Source organism: Hemiscyllium ocellatum, chromosome 4 (genome assembly GCF_020745735.1).
Source record: "Hemiscyllium ocellatum isolate sHemOce1 chromosome 4, sHemOce1.pat.X.cur, whole genome shotgun sequence".
Taxonomy (NCBI): domain Eukaryota; kingdom Metazoa; phylum Chordata; class Chondrichthyes; order Orectolobiformes; family Hemiscylliidae; genus Hemiscyllium; species Hemiscyllium ocellatum.
Window position 1 is genome coordinate 126,193,897 of NC_083404.1, and position 20,731 is coordinate 126,214,627.

Here is a 20,731-nt window from a genome sequence, read left to right on the forward strand (position 1 = left end):
GTTTTGAGAAAAGACTTTCCTCTAAGTAATTTTGTAATCTTTAGATTAAAGAATTAGGATCTTAAATTGGAAATTCATACAATTTTCATTAGCAGTGTGTGAAACATTTAAAATTAAATATAGCATTTAAATGTCTTGATCTGAATGGTCCATCTAGGGAGATCCATTTAGTTCCATGACTTATGGTATTCAATATATTCGCCGGTGCCGGTCCTCAGTGAGGCTGTCTCTCTCAAAAAGTAACTTAACACAGTAAAGCTCAAAAGGGTGTCTCGCAGAAATCTCACTTGTCTTTGCACTTCTCCAAGGCATCATCTGCGATCTGCTTTAGGTTTACCAGCTTTTCTCCTCTGTAGAAACCATCTGAATTACAGAAAAGAGAGCCATGACTAGCCAACATCCATCAGGGTTTCTAGCACAACAGGTACAGCAACTGACTAGGATTAGGGTCAGGACAGTAAATTACTGCACAGGAGGGATTGTGTCCTTACCTGCAGTAACCAGTAATACACATTGTGAATCTAATATTCGCTCACACAGAGATTCAGCTGAGAAACCTGCAAACTAAATCACAAACACATAAAATATTGGCTACTGCTGTTTAAGCGAGCTTTGAGAAGATTTATAGCTCAGGTTGAGGTTCTGGATGTAGGTTTGCTCGCTGGAGCAGGAAGGTTCATTTCCAGACATTTCGTTATCCTACCAGGTAACATCTTCAGTGGGCCTCAGGCGAAGCAATGCTGAAAGTTCCTACTTTTTTCCTGAAAGTTCTTTGAAACCCAAACATATAAGTAGAAAGCAGGAATTTTCAGCATTGCTTCACCTGAGGCCCACTAAAGAAGTTATCTAGTAGGTTGACAAAACGTCTGGAAATGAACCTTCCAGCCCAGTGAGCAAACCTACATCCACTGCTGTTTAATTAGCAAATCAGACACAACATTTCGGTGAGAGTATTATCCACGAGAATAAATTGTGTAGCTGAGGTCATGTCCAAGTCCACATGTTCAGATGAAAGGCAAAATATTAGCCCAGACTTTCGAATGGCTAGATTGTGATTGTTACAGCTTAGTTGGGAGTTGCATGTTTCAACCTGGTGAAATCCCCAATACTCCCAAGGGAAATTGACCAAGCAATTGAAGATTCTGCTATGCAGGTCCCATGGACCTAGAACCTTGATTTAAATCAAAGAATTCAGAGGGGTTAACTGCAATTATGTAAATACTTCACATTCTATCAATTACCTGGCACCCTTTCCAGGTTTCACTATGGATCTCTATCCTCTTGATACCCTACATATCTTTCACATTGAGAGCCTTCTTACCTTGAAGCCCTACTCACCTGGTACCCTACCTATGCAGTACTGGGAGCATACCCACCCATCGTCCTACCTATTTGGCACCCTGTTATACCTACGCACACATTTCCCAGACAATTCCCACAGAGGTCAGTATGTTGCCACTTGCATGGTACCCTGGCTCAGAGTTTAGGTTGTATGTCCAGTCTCCAGTGAGCTGGAGACTGGATTATCTGAGACAATGAGTTAAACAACCAGGCAATCTGGTTTTAGTTGTGCTGTTTGATAACAAAGGCATCAGGGCATACTTACCACCACTGAGTGCACCGCTCCTATCCTTGCACATGCCAGCATTGCATATATCAGCTCTGGGATCACTGGTAAATATATGGCAACTCTGTCACCTTTCTTCACCCCTATAAAGAAAATAAGATTTTCTCCAGCTGTTTTTTATGACTGATGGATTTCTGATGTTAAGTGTTGAAATAAATCTTCAAAATTTGAGAAACTTTGCAAGGCTCAGTCTGTCAATCAGCTTCCTGCATGATTGAATCAAGCAATGGAAAATTCTTTCTCCATTTATAGGCTTTTCTCCAAGAATTTTCAGTTTTGTTTTCCTTATATCATAGATACAGGGATTTGCACAAGGCAATTGTTAAACAGAAGGTACAGCACAGAAACACGCTATTCAACTTGTCTGGTCAATGCCAATATTTAGGTTTAACCCCATTAACTGTATGAGCACCACTTTCTTTTCCTTTCTTCCTCATGTGTAAATCAGGTTCCCCCTTAAAATACATCTGGACAATGCACTCCTTGTGTTAGCAAATTACACATTTCACCACTCTTTGGGTAAAGAGATTAAAGCAACCTATAAGACCATAAGACCTTAAGACATAGGAGTGGAAGTATGGCCATTCGGCCCATCAAGTCCACTCCGCCATTCAATCATGGCTGACGGGCATTTCAACTCCACTTACCCGCATTCTCCCCGTAGCCCTTAATTCCTCATGACATCAAGAATCTATCAATCTCTGCCTTGAAGACATTTAGCATCCCGGCCTCCACTGCACTCTGCGGCAATGAATTCCACAGGCACACCACTCTCTGGCTGAAGAAATGTCTCCGCATTTCTGTTCTGAATTGACCCCTGCTAATTTTAAGGCTGTGTCCACGGGTCCTAGTCTCTTCGCCTAACGAAAAAAAATTCCTAGCGTCCACCCTTTCCAAGCCATGTATTATCTTGTATGCTCATGGATCTTGTATGTGGTATAGATGGTTTCAGCACCAGCCATCCACTTCTCAAGCTGACAGGAATTTTGATCCATGTGTTAGCTTGTCAGTATCTCGCGAAGAAAGAGTACACTTCTCCCCACCAGCAACATCAACAGGCAAAGAACACAGTGTCTGAAAGTTGTCCCATGGCACTTCACAGAGGTACGATCCATGAAATGGTAACACTGGGACAAAGGAACGTGAAGAAGGAGTGAGCAAAGGTTTGGTCAAAAAAGTTAACTTGAAGAACACACAGGAGTAGTACAGGATAATCACAGGTTTGTAACAGTGCAGAAGGAGGCCATTTAACCATCGTGTCTGTACTGGTTCCAATGCCTAGTGCCAATCTCCTGCCTTTGCTCCAAATCTCTGTACATCATTTCTATCCAATTAATCACTCAATGCCCTCTTGAACACCTCAATTGAACCAGCCTCCACCACATTTCCAGGCAGTGCATTCCAGACCATTGATGTTCTTTTCTCACAACACTCTTGCTTCATTTGCATATCACTTTAAATCTATCCCCTCTCCTGGTTGTCCCTTTTACACGTGGAAACAGCTTCTCCCTATCTACTTTGTCTAGTCCATTCAAGATTTTGAAAACCTTTACCAAATCTCCTCTCAGCCACCTTCTCTCTAAGGTAAAATAGGACGTGATATAAATTAGGAAATTAGAATTGTATGTAACACAGCAATTATGGGGGACTTCAATGTCCATAAAGACTGGGTAAACCTAATTAATAAGAATGTATTGGAGGACAAATTCTTGGAATGCTTTCAAAATAATTTTCTAAAAGTAGTATGTTGAGGAATCAATTAGACAATGGGCTACTTTAGGTCTAGTACTGTGCAAGGAGAAAGGGCTAATTAACAAACTCAGTGGCTACTTTAGTGGTTATCTCCCAAAATGTTCATAGCAAAGTTTCCGTAAGAGATTGGAAGGTAGCAGAAGTCCCCTCACTATTGCAGAAAAAGAGGCACTGGTTAACTTGATATCTGCTGTAGGAAAAGTGCAAGAATCTATTATAAAAGATGCGATATTTGGATCACTTAGAAACTAACGGTAAGATTTGACAGAGTCAACACAGTTCTATGGAAGGGAAGCAATGTTTGATGCGCCTGTCAGGGTTTTTTGAATATGTAGTAATCAGAATAAATAAGGGATGAAGCCAATGGATATGGTGCATTTGAATGTTCAGGCTATCATTAAGGTTCCGCACAGAAGGCTAGTGAACAAAATCAGATCATATAGAATTGGAAATAATATAACCACATGAATTAAGGATTGGTCAATTGACAGAAAACCAAGACTGAGAATAAAACGTCGAGAGTGTGTTGCTGGAAAAGTACAGCAGGTCAGGCAACATCTGAGGAGCAGGAGAATTGATGTTTCGGGCATAAGCCCAAAGGGGTGACCTGATGAGCTTTTCCAGCACCACACTCTCAACTCTGAACTCCAGCATCTGCAGTCCTCACTTTCTCCTAAGTATAAAAAGGCTATTCTCAGAATGCCATGCTGTTACTAGTGGGTACCGTAAGGATGAGTGCTTGGGGAAACATGAGTTACTGTCCACTTTGGAAGGAAATTAGCAATATATTTCTTAAATTGTGAGATATTGTAAATCCTTGATAGGTGTTTGTGTTCTTAAGTCACTGAATGAGTACGTTCAAGACGGAAGTTGATGGATATTGTAGATATCAAGGAATGTGGGGATAGTGTGGGAAAATGGTGTGAGGTAAAAGACCAGTCATGATCTTATTGAATGGTGGGGAAGAATCAATGGCTGATTGACATACTTCAGCTCCTGTTTTTAATGTTCCTGTGTCTTTATGTCATCTTTTACTATAAAGGGTTGTCCATTCTGATGGTTTATTTTATCTCAATGCTGTGTACCCAACACTGTATACTTTCCCTCTTGGACAAGTTTGTGACCATATCCCTGCAATGTTGATTACAGCCAAATCATTTATCTGACATTGTGCATCATTAATGCTTCACAAGTTCAAGTAAAGAGTCTTTCTTTTTAAATTATCTGTCCTTTCCTGTCCCACTCTTCTTGCCTTTACCCACTGTTCAATTGTCACAATATTTTTCTTTGAATTTCTAAATCTCCTACACCTGACCACTCCTTTCCGACTTAAATCCCTACCCACAGATATACAATTCACAACAAAACTGATTCCAGCTCAGTTTAAGTGGAACCCATCCCAAAAGGGTAGCTCCTATTTTGCTGAGGGCTTATGCTCGTATCTCATAGAACAAAACCCTTCTTCCTACATCAGTCTTTGGACCAAGTGTTTAATTGTCTGATCCTGGGTCGAGTGGCACAATCCAGAAATTACTTCATTTGAGATTCTTTCTTAATTTGGACACTCGCTGTCCAACAAAAAAAAGTACTACAAAAGGAGTCTGGAAGAACAAGGGAACTTGTAACTAATATCTTTCCTCCATTTCTTATGCCTTTGCCTCTGAATGTTAGGCAATGGATTTTCATGAGGTTGTTCCATACTAATGGACAATGCATTGCATTGCTTTTTTTCAGAATGGCTGACCAGGAAACTTTTGCGCTCTACTGCCTGCCATCAGACAAATTGGAAGGATTTACCAGCTGACAATCCTGACTGGTCACGTTACTTTCACACTTTCCATAGCCAACAGGTCCTGGTGTGGGATTTGAGTCCAGGGCTAGGGACAATATCACTTTGCCCAATAAATAGTATCAGAAGAACACAAATTAAGTCTTTTAGACTAGTTACCCACAGCAGAAGGTTTGGAGTTTTTAATCACCACTGGAAGGATTATTAGAAGCACAGCAAAATGCCAACACCAAAGAAAGCAGCTTAGACAGCATCAAAGATTAGCTAAACTAGAACTCCAACAAACAGATTCATCCAATATTCCTATCATCAGGACATTTGGTAGATCTTGGTACCTGTACCGTTTTGCATCGTTCCTCTGGATCCTCCCCCTCTGACTCCAAGTTTTCTCCAGTGGTGAGGAGATGCCTTTAACAATGGCAAGAGCTAGGCAACACAACACAACAGAACTGCTGGGACCAACATCTTCCACTGACTATACTGTGTCCCCAACACTAACACATTCCTATCCATTACACCAACCCCCAATCACATCCCTCATAACCCCTTGACTTTAAAAGGATGAGTGGGGATCTAATTGAATTGTACAAAATTCTAACAAGGTTGATCAGACTAGCTGAAGGGAAGATGTTTTTCAAAGTTGGGGTGTCTGGAAACAGAGGAGACAGTCTTGGGAAATGGGATTTCAGGACTGAGATAAGAAAATGTTTCTTCACTTGAAGAGATTGAACTTTAGAATTCTCAGCTACAGAAGCCTACAGAGGTCACATATACTCAAGCGGAAGGATGTTGTGAAACTTGAAAGTGTTCAGAAAAGATTTACAAGGATGTTGCCAGGGTTGGAGGAGTTGAGCTATAGGGAGAGGTTGATTAGGCTGGAGCTGTTTTCCTGGAGCATCGGAGGCTGAGGGGTGACCTTATAGAGGTTTATAAAATCATGAGGGGCATGGATAGGATAAATAGACAAAGTCTCTTCCCTGGGGATGGAGGAGTCTAGAGGGCATTGGTTTAAGGTGAGAGGGAGAAGAAATAAAAGAGACCTGACGGGCAACATTTTCACGTAGAAGGTGGTACATGTATGGAATGAGCTGCCATAGGAAGTGGTGGAGGCTAGTACGATTGCAACATTTAAAAGAATAGGAAGGGTTTGGAGGGAAATGAGCAGGGTGCTGGCGGGTGGGACTAGATTGGGTTGGGATATTTGGTCGGTATGGATGAGTTGGACCGAAGGATCGGTTTTCGTGCTGTACATTTCTATGACTCTAAGGAAGATAATAGAAACATTGCTAGAGTTTAGATGCAAGAGCAATATGGAGTCCAAGCAGGAATCATTGAGATAAAGGGTCAGCCATGAGTGGTGGATCAGGCTCTTATACCGAGAGCAAACAAATGTGTCATATTATCAGGGATTGCCCGGTATCTCAGATTTCCAGGGCACTCTTTGGGAAACTGGATTGTGGATGTCTCCTCTTGCCTTTGCCTTTCTTTGTAGTTTGTGCATTGTTTCTGTTGGCCACCAAGGGGAGTTTCCGTGACCTGAGCAAGGCTGCAAGTCTCTGAGTCACCAGCAGAGAGGAGAACATTGTGACTGTACAGGATGCTGTTTTCCTTCACCAAAACATAATGACAGGTGGAATGACAGAATTGAAATTTAGAAATAAGTATAATCAACTAAGCATGCAATTTGCACTCACATGCCCTTCTGTTCATTTCAGAATTACAGCAGTGCCATTCTTTTTATATGAAATGCAACAAAACTGATGAAATGCCTACTTATATACGATGCCAAACCTTAACTTATTGTGTTCTATCACCTCCATCAATCTAGGTCTGTCAGAGTTATAAGAATTGGGATCTTTAATGATAGTCTGTGTATTATTAGCCTGGTATTTCTTGTTGTTGGTTCTGGTTTTGTTGTCTGTTTCTGTAACCTTCGTCCTAAAGTGGTGTTTTCTGCATTGACAGCTACTTGATAAGTGTGGTGCTGGAAAAGCACAGCAGGTCACGCAGCATCTGAGGAGCAGGAGAGTCGACATTTCAGGCATAAGCCCTCACATTCCTGATGAAGGGCTTACGCCCAAAACATCGACTCTCCCAGTTCTCAAATGCTGCTTGACCTGCTGTGCTTTTCCAGCACCTCACCTTTCAACTCTGACTCTCCAACATCTGCAGTTCTCACTTTGTCCCAGGGAACTTAATAACAAATAGCCTCAAGGACAAGAAATCAACCAGCTGTGGGAGATTAGAGGCGCTACATACAAAATAGTATCATATAATGCATCAGGAAAATCAGAAGAAATTTCTCTACTCAGGGAATGATTAAAATGCAGAACATGTTGTATGGGGAAGCAACTGGGCCAAATGACTTACACACTTCAAAAGATAACCAGCTGGGCTTAACAGGGAAAAGAGAATAGAAAGATATGTTGAAAGGCTAAGATGATATAGCTGGAATGGGGGGAAGCTGGTGGCATTTAAACACCAGCATGGACTAACTGAACGGCTGTATTTGTGCTGCATCTAAATCTGTGTGAGCAAAGTGAAATAAAGATTTAATATAAAACACTGAAAAAATGACATCACTATTACTTTAACAATATATGCTGAACATTTTCTATTTTATATTTGAGCAGTTCAAGATGGTAGCTCACTCCCACTTTCTCAAGGGGATAGGCAACAAATAGGCAGAACATCCTAACAATGCATTGAAAAAAAATGGCAGTGACTTAATGGAAAAACACTGTGCTTTACTCACTGGAAAAACACAGCGCTTTATTCACTGGATTAACAGAGCTCTCTACTTATATCGACAAGACGAGAGCTCTCTACAGCTGCCTGGAAAAAATAATTATTCACCTAAAGTCCGTAGAACATTGGCAAACTTGCAGACTTGCTTTAAGAGCTGAGAGTAGGTGATGGTGGAGCAGACATGGGGTTCATTTCCTTCCCTAGAATAAAAAAAAGACAGAAGTTATCGCAACTAAGAAAAGTTACATTTCCAATATCATCCATCTGTCTCTGTCCTAAACTCACTGAAAGGCTTCACTGAATCTCACTTTTGCTTCAAGCCTCTGCACTGATTTGTTTTCCTTCATCGCTCTCCTTTAAGCTAGCGATCTCAAATCTCAAATTTAATTCCATTTTAATTTATTGCCTCATAAGTACTTCATCCAATTGGGCATTATTCATGGATTCAATCCCAGTCTCTGCCTTCAATTCACCTGAAGCACAGTGACCCTCAGATTAAACCCACTACCAGTTGTCTCTGTCTGACAAGAGTTCTATCTGTGGTTCTGGAGTGGAACCATGTTGGGTCTCGATCAGGTCTTCACCTGATGATGAAATCCATGTATTTTCAGCCAGGATTATTGGAAAGCAATGAGGCACAGGAACCAAAGCATATCTTGTTGTTAACAGCGCAGAAACCATTTGTCATGCCTAACGTTGTTCTGTTTGTGATCATCTGATTCAGGCTATCCATGCCTGGATATTTCCTGATCTTGGGGATTTAATTAATCATACTTTTTATTTGTTGTTCCATTTCCTTGCATCAAGCCTGTTCAAAAACTGATGAAGCTCATCAAAAGGCAGTATGGTTCAGTGGGATTAGGATAAAATTGTTTTCTCCATTCTGGTTACAGTGAGTGAGACAGTCGATCAGGAACAGTCCAATTCCTAGCAAATTTACACATCAAGGCAATACTGAGACGTTCTGGTTCATCAAAAGGTATTCCTTTCAGGTTCAACATTATCCTGCCTTTACTGTTCTTCAAATGGAGACATGGGGATCATTTCTATCCACCTGAGAGAGGAACATCTGATCTGAATGATGCCACCTCTGACAGAGCAGCACACCCTCAATGCTGCACTGAACTGTCTGCACTTCAGGCTTTCTGACCATGAAGCAAGGTGACTCCTAAACCAAGGTGAAAAGAAACAGGACAGTCCACTTGGCAGACATTAAGGATAAGGGCTCCGACAGCAGAATATCTCTTAACTGCTGATCGAAGATGGTGGTATTTATTAAACATTGTCTAAGCTGTCTTCTTCAGTCTGGAAGGTATCTACTGCTTCTTTCCCCTCTGTAGCTCCTCTTTCTATTGTTTACTCTTCCTCATTTCGGATCCCAGTGGAAGGGGCGTCGTACCAAAGCAACAGTGACAGTGATTTTCAGTTTTGTCAGACAGATAAGTATTGGTTGATTTTGTGGGTGGATTAATATGCTGACAATGAGCTGCTCATACTTGCAGATTGAGTATAGGCATCTCACAGATTGGGATGGTGGGGAAGCAAATAGCTCCTCCACAAATCAGAACACATTAAATTTTATTAAGGGTGTGCCAAACATTACTGGAGCCAGCCACAGGTGAAAAACATTTTTGAGGCTGGGTGGAACATCTATGCTCATCTTTCTTGTTATAAATCTTGAAACAAACGTACCTTTCCTGTTTGGATCCCTGGAAAATGCTTACTTAGACTGCTTAACACAAAGGCCTGAACTTCAGTAGGTGCTGTTGGGACAAAATCTTCAGCTTTCTAGATTGCTGCTATAAATTCACTGAAGTTTGTCATAAGTTTAAAAGCCAGGTCCTTTTAATCAGATTTTTTCCTATGTTCATACATGAAATATGGCCATCGCTAGTATTTATTTATTGACCATTCAGTATTTATTGATCATCCTTATTTGCCCTTGAGAAGGTGGAAATGAGCAGCCTTCCTGATCTGCTGCAGTCCATTTGGTGTGGGTAGACCCCAATGCTATTAGGGAGGATGTGGCAAGATTCTGACCCAGAAGGCAAGGAAAGGCAATACATTTCTAAGTCAGAACAGTACTGGACAACTATGATCCCAGACCTTCAATTCTCTAAGTGTGAAGTTCTACACTTTGGTATGAAAAACAGAAAGGAAGAGTACTGTTTAAATGGTGTATTTATTGGGAAGCGTGGATAGGCTAAGGAATTCAGGTACACTTGTACACCATTCAATGAAAGCATGCGCAGGAAACGATTAGAAGGACAAATGGTACATTGCCTTCATGGAAGAGGATTTGAGGTAGTCCTCACTTTCACCTTCAGAGTGGGGATGTCTTACTGCAATCATAAAAGCCTAGGTGACACCACGCCTGGATCATTGTATGTAGTTTTACCTAACAGAGCATATACTTGCCACAGAGGGAATGCAGTGAAAGTTCACTAGGCTCATACCAAAGATTGCAGGACTAATGTATGAGGAGTGATTGGTTTATCTGGGCCTGTATTCATTAGACTTTTGAAGAATGAGATGGGATCAGATTTAAACATATAAAATCCAAACCAGGCTGGACTGGCTCGATGCTGGGAGGATGTTTTCCCCAGTGTAGAACCAGGAGACACAGTCTCAGGTAAATAAAGATGATCTTCTCAGACTGAGATGAAGAAACGTTTCCTCATTCTAAGGATAGTGAGCCTGTGCAACTCTCAACTATAGAATACTGTGGAGGCCAAGTCACTGAACATACTCAAGAATGAGATAGACTTAGATTTTGCAGGCATCAAGTATTATGGGTGGGGGATGGGGTGGGGGGTGGGGGGGTTGGTGGGGAGGTTTGGGAACATGGCATTGAGGCAGAGAATCAGCCGTAATTATACTGAATAGCGGCGGAGCCTCAAATGACTGAAGAGCCTATTCCATCACCGAATTTCTATGGTTCTTAGATTTCCTGGATCTTTCTCATTACCCTGATCTCTAGGGACTCCTGGATACCACTGGCTTCTTTACCTGATTATAATTTTTAGACCTCCAGAATCCTCTTTATCGGACTAAATCTGGAACCAGCTCTTTACTGTCCTGAAATTCTCCTTTGAGTTCTGCAGACCCCTCTTTTTAAAACTCAGACTGGACCTCATGACACAAAAACAGAAAATGCTGCAGAAACTCAGCTCAGATGCTGCCGGCTGGCTGAGTCACTGTGAAGACAAAACCAGAGATAATGTTTCAAATCTGTCATGTCTCTTCTTCTCCAGCATTTTCTGTTTTTATTTCACATTTCAGCATCTGCAGTATTTTGATTTGATCTGAGTCCTGGATTTCACACCAGACCAACACACTCCCACTTACCCTAATAGAGAGGCCCTTCTAATGTTTAAAAGGCATGCAAAGAGGCCAAGGATAGAGCATGTGTGACCAGAAATTCAGCTGTTCACTGCACACATGGTGATATTCTTAATTTTCACCAGGCAATAACCCTGTTAAAGTTTCCACAGGGACCTGTGTTCATATACATCAATTTTAGACAGTAACAAGCATTTGGGGCAACTTTCCAAATACAGAAATAGAGAAGTGACCACTGCTACAGGACTATATCCTGTTCTGGTCACCAAACATTAGCAAGGATGTGAAGACCATTGAAGGGATGCAGTAATCCCTGGGATGAGGCATTTTAGAGTCATAGAGATGTACAGCATGGAAACAGACCCTTCAGTCCAACCCGTCCATGTCGACCAGATATCCCAACCCAATCTAGTCCCACCTGCCAGCACCCGGCCCATATCCCTCCAAACCCTTCCTATTCATATACACATCCAAATGCCTCTTAAATGTTGCAATTGTACCAGCTTCCACCACTTCCTCTGGCAGCTCATTCCATACACGTACCACCCTCTGTGTGAAAAACTTGCCCCTTAGCTCTCTTTTATATCTTTCCCCTCTCACCCTAAACCTATGCCCTCTAGTTCTGGACTCCCCCCAACCCAGGGAAAATACTTTGTCTATTTATTCTATTCATGCCCCTCATAATTTTGTAAACCTCTACAAGGTCACCCCTCAGCCTCCGACGCTCCAGGGAAAACAGCCCCAGCCTGTTCAGCCTCTCCCTGTAGCTCAAATCCTCCAACCCTGGCAACATCCTTGTAAATCTTTTCTGAACTCTTTCAAGTTTCACAACATCTTTTTGATAGGAAGGAGACCAGAACTGCATGCAATATTCCAACAGTGGTCTAACCAATGTCCTGTACAGCTGCAACATGACCTCCCAACTACTGTACTCAGTACTCTGACCAATAAAGGAAAGCATACCAAATGCCTTCTTCACTATCCTATCTACCTGTGACTCCATTTTCAAGGAGCTATGAACCTGCACTCCAAGGTCTCTGTTCAGCAACACTCCCTAGGACCTTACCATTAAGTGTATAAGTCCTGCTAAGATTTGCTTTCCCAAAATGCAGCACCTCGCATTTATCTGAATTCAACTCCATCTGACACTTCTCAGCCCATTGGCCCATCTGGTCCAGATCCTGTTGTAATCGGAGGTAACCCTCTTCGCTTTCCACTATACCTCCAATTTTAGTGTCATCTGCAAACATACTAACTGTACCTCTTATGCTCGCATCCAAATCATTATGTAAATGACAAAAAGTAGAGGACCCAGCACCGATCCTTGTGGCACTCCACTGGTCACAGACCTCCAGTCTGAAAAACAACCCTCCACCACCACTCTCTGTCTTCTACCTTTGAGCCAGTTCTGTATTCAAATAGCTAGTTCTCCCTGTATTCCATGAGATCTAACCTTGCTAATCAGTCTCCCATGAGAACCTTGTTGAACGCCTTACTGAAGTCGATATAGATCATATCTACTGCTCTGCACTCATCAATCTTCTTTGTTATTTCTTCAAAAAACTCAATCAAGTTTGAGAGACATGATTTCCCACACACAAAGCCATTTTGACTATCCCTAATCAGTCAAATTTCAAATACATGTACATCCTGTCCCTCAGGATTCCCTCCAACAACTTGCCCACCACTGAGGTCAGGCTCACCCGTCTATTGTCCCCTGGCTTGTCTTTACCGCCCTTCTTAAACAGTGGCACCACGTTTGCCAACCTCCAGTCTTCTGGCACCTCACCTGTGACTATCGATGAAAAAATATCTCAGCAAGAGGCCCAGCAATCACTTCTCTAGCTTCCCACAGAGTTCTCAGGTACACCTGATCAGGTCCTGGGGATTTATCCACCTTTAACCGTTTCAAGACATCCAGCACTTCCTCCTCTGTAATATGGGCATTTTTCAAGATGTCACCATCTATTTCCCTACTGTCTATACCTTCCATATCCTTTTCCACAGTAAATACTGATGCAAAATATTCATTTAGTATCTCCCCCATTTTCTGTGGCTTCACACAAAGGCTGCCTTGCTGATCTTTGAGGGGCCCTATTCTCTCCCTAGTTATCCTTTTGTCCTTAATATATTTGTAAAAACCCTTTGGATTCTCCTTAATTCTATTTGCCAGCGCTATCTCATGTCCCCTTTTTGCCCTCTTGATTTCCCTCTTAAGTATACTCCTACTTCCTTTACTCTCTTCTTAGGATTCACTCAATCTATCCTGTCTCTACCTGACATATGCTTCTTTCTTTATCTTAACCAAACCCTCACTTTCTTTAGTCATCCAGCATTCCCTATACCTACCAGCCTTCCCTTTCACCCTGACATGAATAGACTTTCTCTGGTTCTTATTATCTCATTCCTGAAGGCTTTCCATTTTCCAGTCATCCCTTTACCTGTGAACATCTGCCTCCAATCAGCTTTCAAAAGTTCTTGCCTAATACCGTCAAAATTGTCCTTTCTCCAATTTAGAACTTCAACTTTTAGGTCTGGTCTATCCTTTTCCATCACTATTTTAAAACTAATAGAATTATGGTCGCTGGCCCCAAAGTGCTCCCCCACTGACACCTCAGTCACCTGCCCTGCCTTATTTTCCAAGAGTAGATCAGGTTTTGCACCTTCTCTAGTAGGTACATCCACATACTAATCAGAAAATTGTCTTGTACGCACTTAACAAATTCCTCTCCATCTAAACCCTTAACACTATGGCAATCCCAATCAATGTTTGGAAAGTTAAAATCCCCGACCATAACTACCCTATTATTCTTACAGATAGCTGAGATCTCCTTACAAGTTTGTTTCTCAATTTCCCTCTGACTATTCGGGGGTCTATAATACAATCCCAATAAGGTGATCATCCCTTTCATATTTCTCAGTTCCACCCAAATAACTTCCCTGTATGTATTTCCGGGAATATCCTCTCTCAGCACAGCTGTAATGCTATCCCTTATCAAAAATGCCACTCCCCCTCCTCTCTTGCCTCCCTTTCTATCCTTCCTGTAGCACTTGTATCCTGGAACATTAAGTTGCCAGTCCTGCACATCCCTGAGCCATGTTTCCGTAATTGCTATGATATCCCAATCCCATGTTCCTAACTGTGCCCTGAGTTCATCTGCCTTCCCTGTTTGGCCCCTTGTATTGAAATAAATGCAGTTTAATTTATTAGTCCTACCTTGTATCTGCCTGCCCTGACTGTTTGATTCACTTCTGTTCTCAACTGTACCAGTCTCAGATTGATCTCTTTCCTCACTATCTCTCTGGGTCCCATACCCCACCTTACTGGTTTAAATCCTCCAAAGCAGTTCTAGCAAATTTCCTTGCCAGTATATTAGTCCCCTTCCAATTTAGGTGCAATCCATCCTTCTTGTATAGGATGGATTCTACCCCAAAAGAGATTCCAATGATCCAAAAATGTGAATCCTTCTCCCATACACCAGCTCCTCAGCCATGCATTCATCTGCTCTATCCTCCTATTCCTGCCCTCACTAGCTTGCAGCACTGGGAGTAATCCAGATATTACTATCCTTGAGGACTTCCATTTTTAAATTTCTGCCTAACTCTTTGTAATCTCTCTTCAGAATCTCAACCTTTTCCCTTCCTAATTCGTTGGTTCCAATATGGACAGTAACCTCCTGCTGGCCCCTCTCCCCGTGAGAACACTCTGCACCCTCTCTGAGACACCCTTGATCCTGGCACCAGGGAAACAAACACCAGTCAGCTGTTTCTCTGCTGGCCACAGAAATGTCTGTCTGTACCTCGGACTACAGAATCCCCTAACACAATTGATCTCTTGGAAGCCGACATACCCCTCGTTGCATTAGAGCCAGTCTCAATACCAGAAACTTGGCTATTTGTGCTACATTCCCCTGAGAATCCATCACCCCCTACATTTTCCAAAACAGCATACCTGTTTGAAATGGGTATATCCACAAAAGGCTCCTGCATTAAGTGTGTACCTCTCTTACCTTTCCTGGAGGCTCATTCGGTTGTGGTGACAAGATAAAACATAGAACATAGAACAATACAGCGCAGAACAGGCCCTTTGGCCCTCGATGTTGCACTGTCCTGTGGACTTTTCTCAGCTCATCCCCCTATACTATCCCACCATCATCCATGAGCTTATCTAAGGATTGTTTAAATCTCCCTAATGTTGGTGAATTGACTACCTTAGCAGGTAGGGCATGACACGCCCTTCCCACTCTCTGCGTAAAGAACTTGCCTCTGACTTCTGTCTTAAATTTATTACCCCTCAACTTGTAGTTATGCCCTCTCATACAAGCTGATGTCATCATCCAAGGAAAAAGTCTTTCTCTGTCTACCCTATTTAATCCTCTGATCACCCTGTATGTCTCTATCAAATCCCCCCTTAGCCTTCTTCTTTCCAATGAGAAAAGACCTAAGTCTCTCAGCCTTTCATCATCCTGGTAAATCTCCTCTGCACCTTTTCCAATGCTTCCACATCCTTTCTGTAATGGGGCAACCAGAATTGTACACAATATTCCAAGTGTGGCCGCACCAGTGTTTTGTAAAGTTGCAGCATGATATTGCAGTTCCGGAACTCAATCCCTCTACCAATGAAACCTAACACACCGTATGCCTTCTTCACAGCACTATCCACTTTCAGGGATCTATTCACATGAACTCCAAGATCCCTCTACACATTCACACTATCAAGAATCTTTCCATTGACCAAGTACTCTGCCATCCTATTATTCTTCCCAAAGTGCATCACCTCACATTTACCTGCATTGAACTCCATTTGCAACCTTTCATCCCAATTCTGCAGTTTATCCAAATCCCCCTGCAACCTGTAACATTCTTCCAAACTGTCCACTACTGCACTGACTTTAGTGTCATCTGCAAATTTACTAATCCATCCACCTATGTCTGCGTCTAAGTCATCTATAAAAATGACAAACAGCAACGGTCCCAAAAAAGATCCTTGTGGCACACTACTAGTAACTGGACTCCAGACTGAATATTTTCCATCAACCACCACTTGCTGCCTTCTTCCAGATAGCCAGTTTCTAATCCAAACTGCTAAATCACCCTTAATTCCATGCCTCTGCATTTTCTCCATCAGCCTACCATGTAGAACCTAATCAAAGGCTTTACTGAAGTCCACGTATACCACGTCAACTGCCTTACCCTCATCTACATGCTTGGTTACCTTCTCAAAAAACTCAATGAGGTTTGTGAAACACGACCTGCCCTTGACAAAACCATGTTGACTATCTGAAATCAAATTGTTGCTTGTTAGATGATTATAAATCTTATCTCTCATAATCCTTTCCAAAACTTTTCCTATAACAGAAGTAAGGCTCACTGGTCTATAATTACCTGGGTCATCTCTGCTGCCCTTCTTGAACAAGGGCACAACATTTACAATCCTCCAGTCCTCAGGTACTTAACCCATAGACAACGACGACTCAAATATCAAAACCAAAGGCTCTGCTATCTCCTCCCTAACTTCCCAGAGACTCCTCGGATAAATCCCATCCAGCCCAGGGGACTTTTTGATTAGATTAGATTACTTACAGTGTGGAAACAGGCCCTTCGGCCCAACAAGTCCACACCGACCCTCCGAAGGGCATCACACCCAGACCCATTCCCCTACATTTACCACCTAACACTATGGGCAATTTGGCATGGTCATTTCACCTAGCCTGTACATTTTTGGACTGTGGGAGGAAACCAGAGCACCTGGAGGAAACCCACGCAGACACAAGGAGAATGTGCAAACTCCACACAGACAGTTGCCTGAGGCGGGAATTGAACCTGGGTCTCTGGCGCTGTGAGGTAGCAGTGCTAATCATTGTGCCACTGTGTCGCCCATAACGTGTCTATTTTCACTGCTTCTAGAATTGATAACACCTGTGCATAAGTAACCTCAATCCTTCCTCGTCTAATATCTCGTACCTCATTCTTCTCCTCTACAATATTCTCCTTTTCCTGAGTGAACACCGATGAGAAATGTTCATTTAGCACCTCTCCGATCTCTACAGGGTCCACACTCAACTTCCCACTTCTGTCTTTGACTGGTCCTATTCTTACCCTAATCATCCTTTTATTCCTCACATACCTATAGAAAGCTTTAGGGTTCTCCTTTATTCTATTTGCTAAAGACTGCTCGTGTCCTCTCTTTGCTCTTCTTAACTCCCTCTTTAAATCCTTCCTAGCTGATCTGTAACTCTCCATCACCTCACCCATACCATCTTGCCTCATCAACACATAAGAAGAAGAAGGAGGCTTAACAAGAGATGCAATATCTGTAGTAAACCACGGTTCCCTTACCTTATCACTTCCTCCCTGCCTGACAGGGACATTCCTATCAAGAACACGCAATATCTGTTTTTTAAATCAGCTCCACATTTCGATTGTCTGCATCCCCTGCATTTTGCTACCCCATTCTATGCATCCTAATTCTTGCCTAATCGCATTATAATTGCCCTTGCCCCATCGATAACTCTTGACCTGTGGCATGTACCTATCCCTTTCCATCGCTAAACTAAACGTAACTGAATTATGGTCACTCTCTCCAAAGTGCTCACCTACAACTAAATCAAACACCTGGCCTGGTTCATTACCAAGCACCAGATCCAGTGTGGCCTCCCCTCTTGTCAGCCCTTCAACATACTGTGTCAGGAAACCCTCCTGTAAACATTGGACAAAGACTGATCCATCTGACATACTAGAGCTATAACATTTCCAGTCAATGTTGGGGAAGTTAAAGTCCCCCATAATGACCACCCTGTTCCTTTCACTCCTACTCAGAATAATTTTGCCAATCCTCTCTTCCACCTCCCTGGAACTCTGCAGAGGCCTATAAAAAAACTCCAAGCAGTGTGAACTTTCCTCTCCTGTTTCTAACCTCAGCCCACACTATCTCAGTAGACGAGTCCTCGTCAAAAGTTCTCTCAGCTACTGTTATATTAACAAGTATATGCCTCCCCCTCTTTTACCGCCTTGCCTGTTTTTAATGAAAGGTCTAAACCCTGGAACCTGCAACATCCATTTCTCACCCTGCTCTATCCATGTCTCTGAAATGGCCACAACATCGAAGTCCCAGGTACCTCTCCATGCTGCAAGATCACCTACCTTATTTCGGATACTTCTGGCGTTGAAGTAGACACACTTCAAACCACTTAGCTGTCTGCCAGCACATTCCAGTGACCCTGAAATCCTGTCCCTGTCCTTCCTACTCTCGTCCCCCTGTGCACTGCAGCTACACCTCTGGTTCCCGGATGCTGACAGGTTTGGATCAGGTGAACCAAAAGAAACTTGTTCTCAATAATTGCTGACACAAGGACTGGAAGACACAACTTTAATGCCTGGTGGTGGTCACAAGGAAGAACTTCTTTATGCAGAAAATGGCAATGACTTGGAACTCGTTGCCCATGACAGTGGTCAAAGTGGAGATGATGAATAATTTCAAAAGATAATTGAATGAGACAAAGTTGTAGGACTTTGAGGCAGAGCAGTGGGTGGCCCAATTGACTCAATGAGCCAAATGCCATCTTTCTCATCATGGGCTTTCAGTTTAGGAACACACTTAGTATGAAAATGTTACAGAATGGACGGCCAAGATTGAAATTGCCTTTTACAACAAGAAGTTTTGATTAACTTGCATTACCATGGGTTTGCTGAACCCAGGTTTGCAAAAGTGATACAGCTGTTTTTTTCAAAAACAACAGATAAAGTTAACTGTGATCAGCAAAATGGCAATCTGTCCTCAGTAAATAAAGGTTCTGGTTTGTTGCAGTAGTTCATCTAGCACCTCAGCCTCAGTGTTATAGTTCAGCACTTTCTGCATCTTAGAGCTCAAAGCTGACTTATGTTTACTGTTCAGGCACAGTGCATTGCTTTGAAATGACTTCAAATCCATTTGATAATTCATTTTCAAGTTTGCTTTCAAATTTATAAAAACATTTAATCAATTTTAGTCAAATTTAATTGCTTCTGCGGGTTCTAATACACCACATAGCTGCACCATTCTAGCAAATTCATAGTTTTCTCATTTGTGGCAGCACATATCGAAAACAGATTGCATCATCCTGTGATAAAGGAGGGCTTACATCAAGGTCCGGGAGTTCACCAGATATCTCGGAGAACGTTGATGTGGCCAGTGAAGAGCAGGATGTTCGACATGGTCATGGTGGAGTCAGTCATTGATTGTAAGCCACATCAGATGTGGAAAGTTGAAGGATTCATGTTCTCACTCAGTATTATTGGATGCAAAGTTGACCCAAAATCCTAATCCAGTAAAGCTTTGGCAAAGTAAATAGGGACCCAGTTTGCTAATTATTATTCATATTCTGCTGTAGTTTTCTGTCTACTATGATTTGAAGTTCCCACCTGATTCAAGAAGACCACAAAATTAAAAAATCATGCAGCATGTTTAATGACTACAACCTAGTGGGTCTGACCTCCACAGTTATGAAGTGCTTCAAAAGGTTAGTCAAGGCTCACATCTACTCCAGCCTACCAAATTGCTTTGATCCTTTGCAATTGGCCTTTGCAATTGCAATTGGCACAATGAGTTCATGGCGGACACCATCTCTCTGGCCCTACACTCATCCCTGGAACATCTGGATAACAAGGATACCAAGGTCAGACTCCTCCTTATTGACTGCAGCTCCGTCTTCAACACCATAATTCCAAACAAACTTATCTCTAAACTCTAGACCAAGGTCTCAGCTCCTCTCTCTGCAATTGGATCCTTGACTTCCTGACCCATAGACCACACTCAATAAGAATAGGTGACAACACCTCCTCCGCCATAATCCTCGACACCAGTGCCCTGCAAGGCTGCATACTCAGTCCCCTCCTATACTCCTTATATACTCACAATATATGGCCAAATTCTACACCAACTTCATTTACAGGTTTGTTGATGACACCACCGTTGTAGGTCAGATCTCAAACAACAATGGGACAAAATACTGGAAAGAGAGCTCTATTACCCAAGTGAGGAAAGAGCCCTGCTACTCCCAGTGTGAGAGAGCTATGTTGTTTCATTGAATAGAGCTTGGTTATTCCAGCGAGGAAATACCTCTGTTATTTTAGTGAGGAGAGTGTGCAGTTATTCCAGTGTGGAGTGAGTCATCTTATTCCAGTGTGACACAGCTGTTATTTCAGTATTAAGGAATAGAGCTCTGTTTATCCAGTGAGGAGTGAGCTCTGTTAATCCATCAGTAGACTGTTCTATTAATCTATGAGGAATAAGCTCTGTTATTCCAATGAATAGAACTCTGTTAATCCAGTGAGGAAAGAGAGCGCTGTTATTTTAGTGACAAAATACTGATAGGGTAGTAGAGTGGCGCATTGGTTAGAACTGCTGCCTCATAGTACCAGGAAGCCAGGTTCAATGTCAGCTTTGGGCGACTGTCTGTGTGGAGTTTGTACACTCTCCCCGTGTCTGTGTGGGT

At 42.3% G+C, this 20,731-nt stretch overlaps 1 protein-coding gene across 3 annotated transcripts in view; it reads right to left on the reverse strand.

The window, feature by feature from the left end:
• acss2l (acyl-CoA synthetase short chain family member 2 like) overlaps positions 1-20,731 on the reverse strand; it is a 75,086-nt gene that overhangs the window by 35,783 nt on the left and 18,572 nt on the right. For all 3 annotated transcript variants that reach the window (XM_060823844.1, XM_060823843.1, XM_060823842.1), the window contains 4 exons: positions 8,025-8,116; positions 1,607-1,710; positions 492-564; positions 288-363 (listed from right to left, as the gene is read on the reverse strand). In XM_060823844.1, coding sequence (XP_060679827.1) covers positions 288-363; positions 492-564; positions 1,607-1,710; positions 8,025-8,116 — 345 coding nt within the window. The remainder of the gene's footprint in view (positions 1-287; positions 364-491; positions 565-1,606; positions 1,711-8,024; positions 8,117-20,731) is intronic.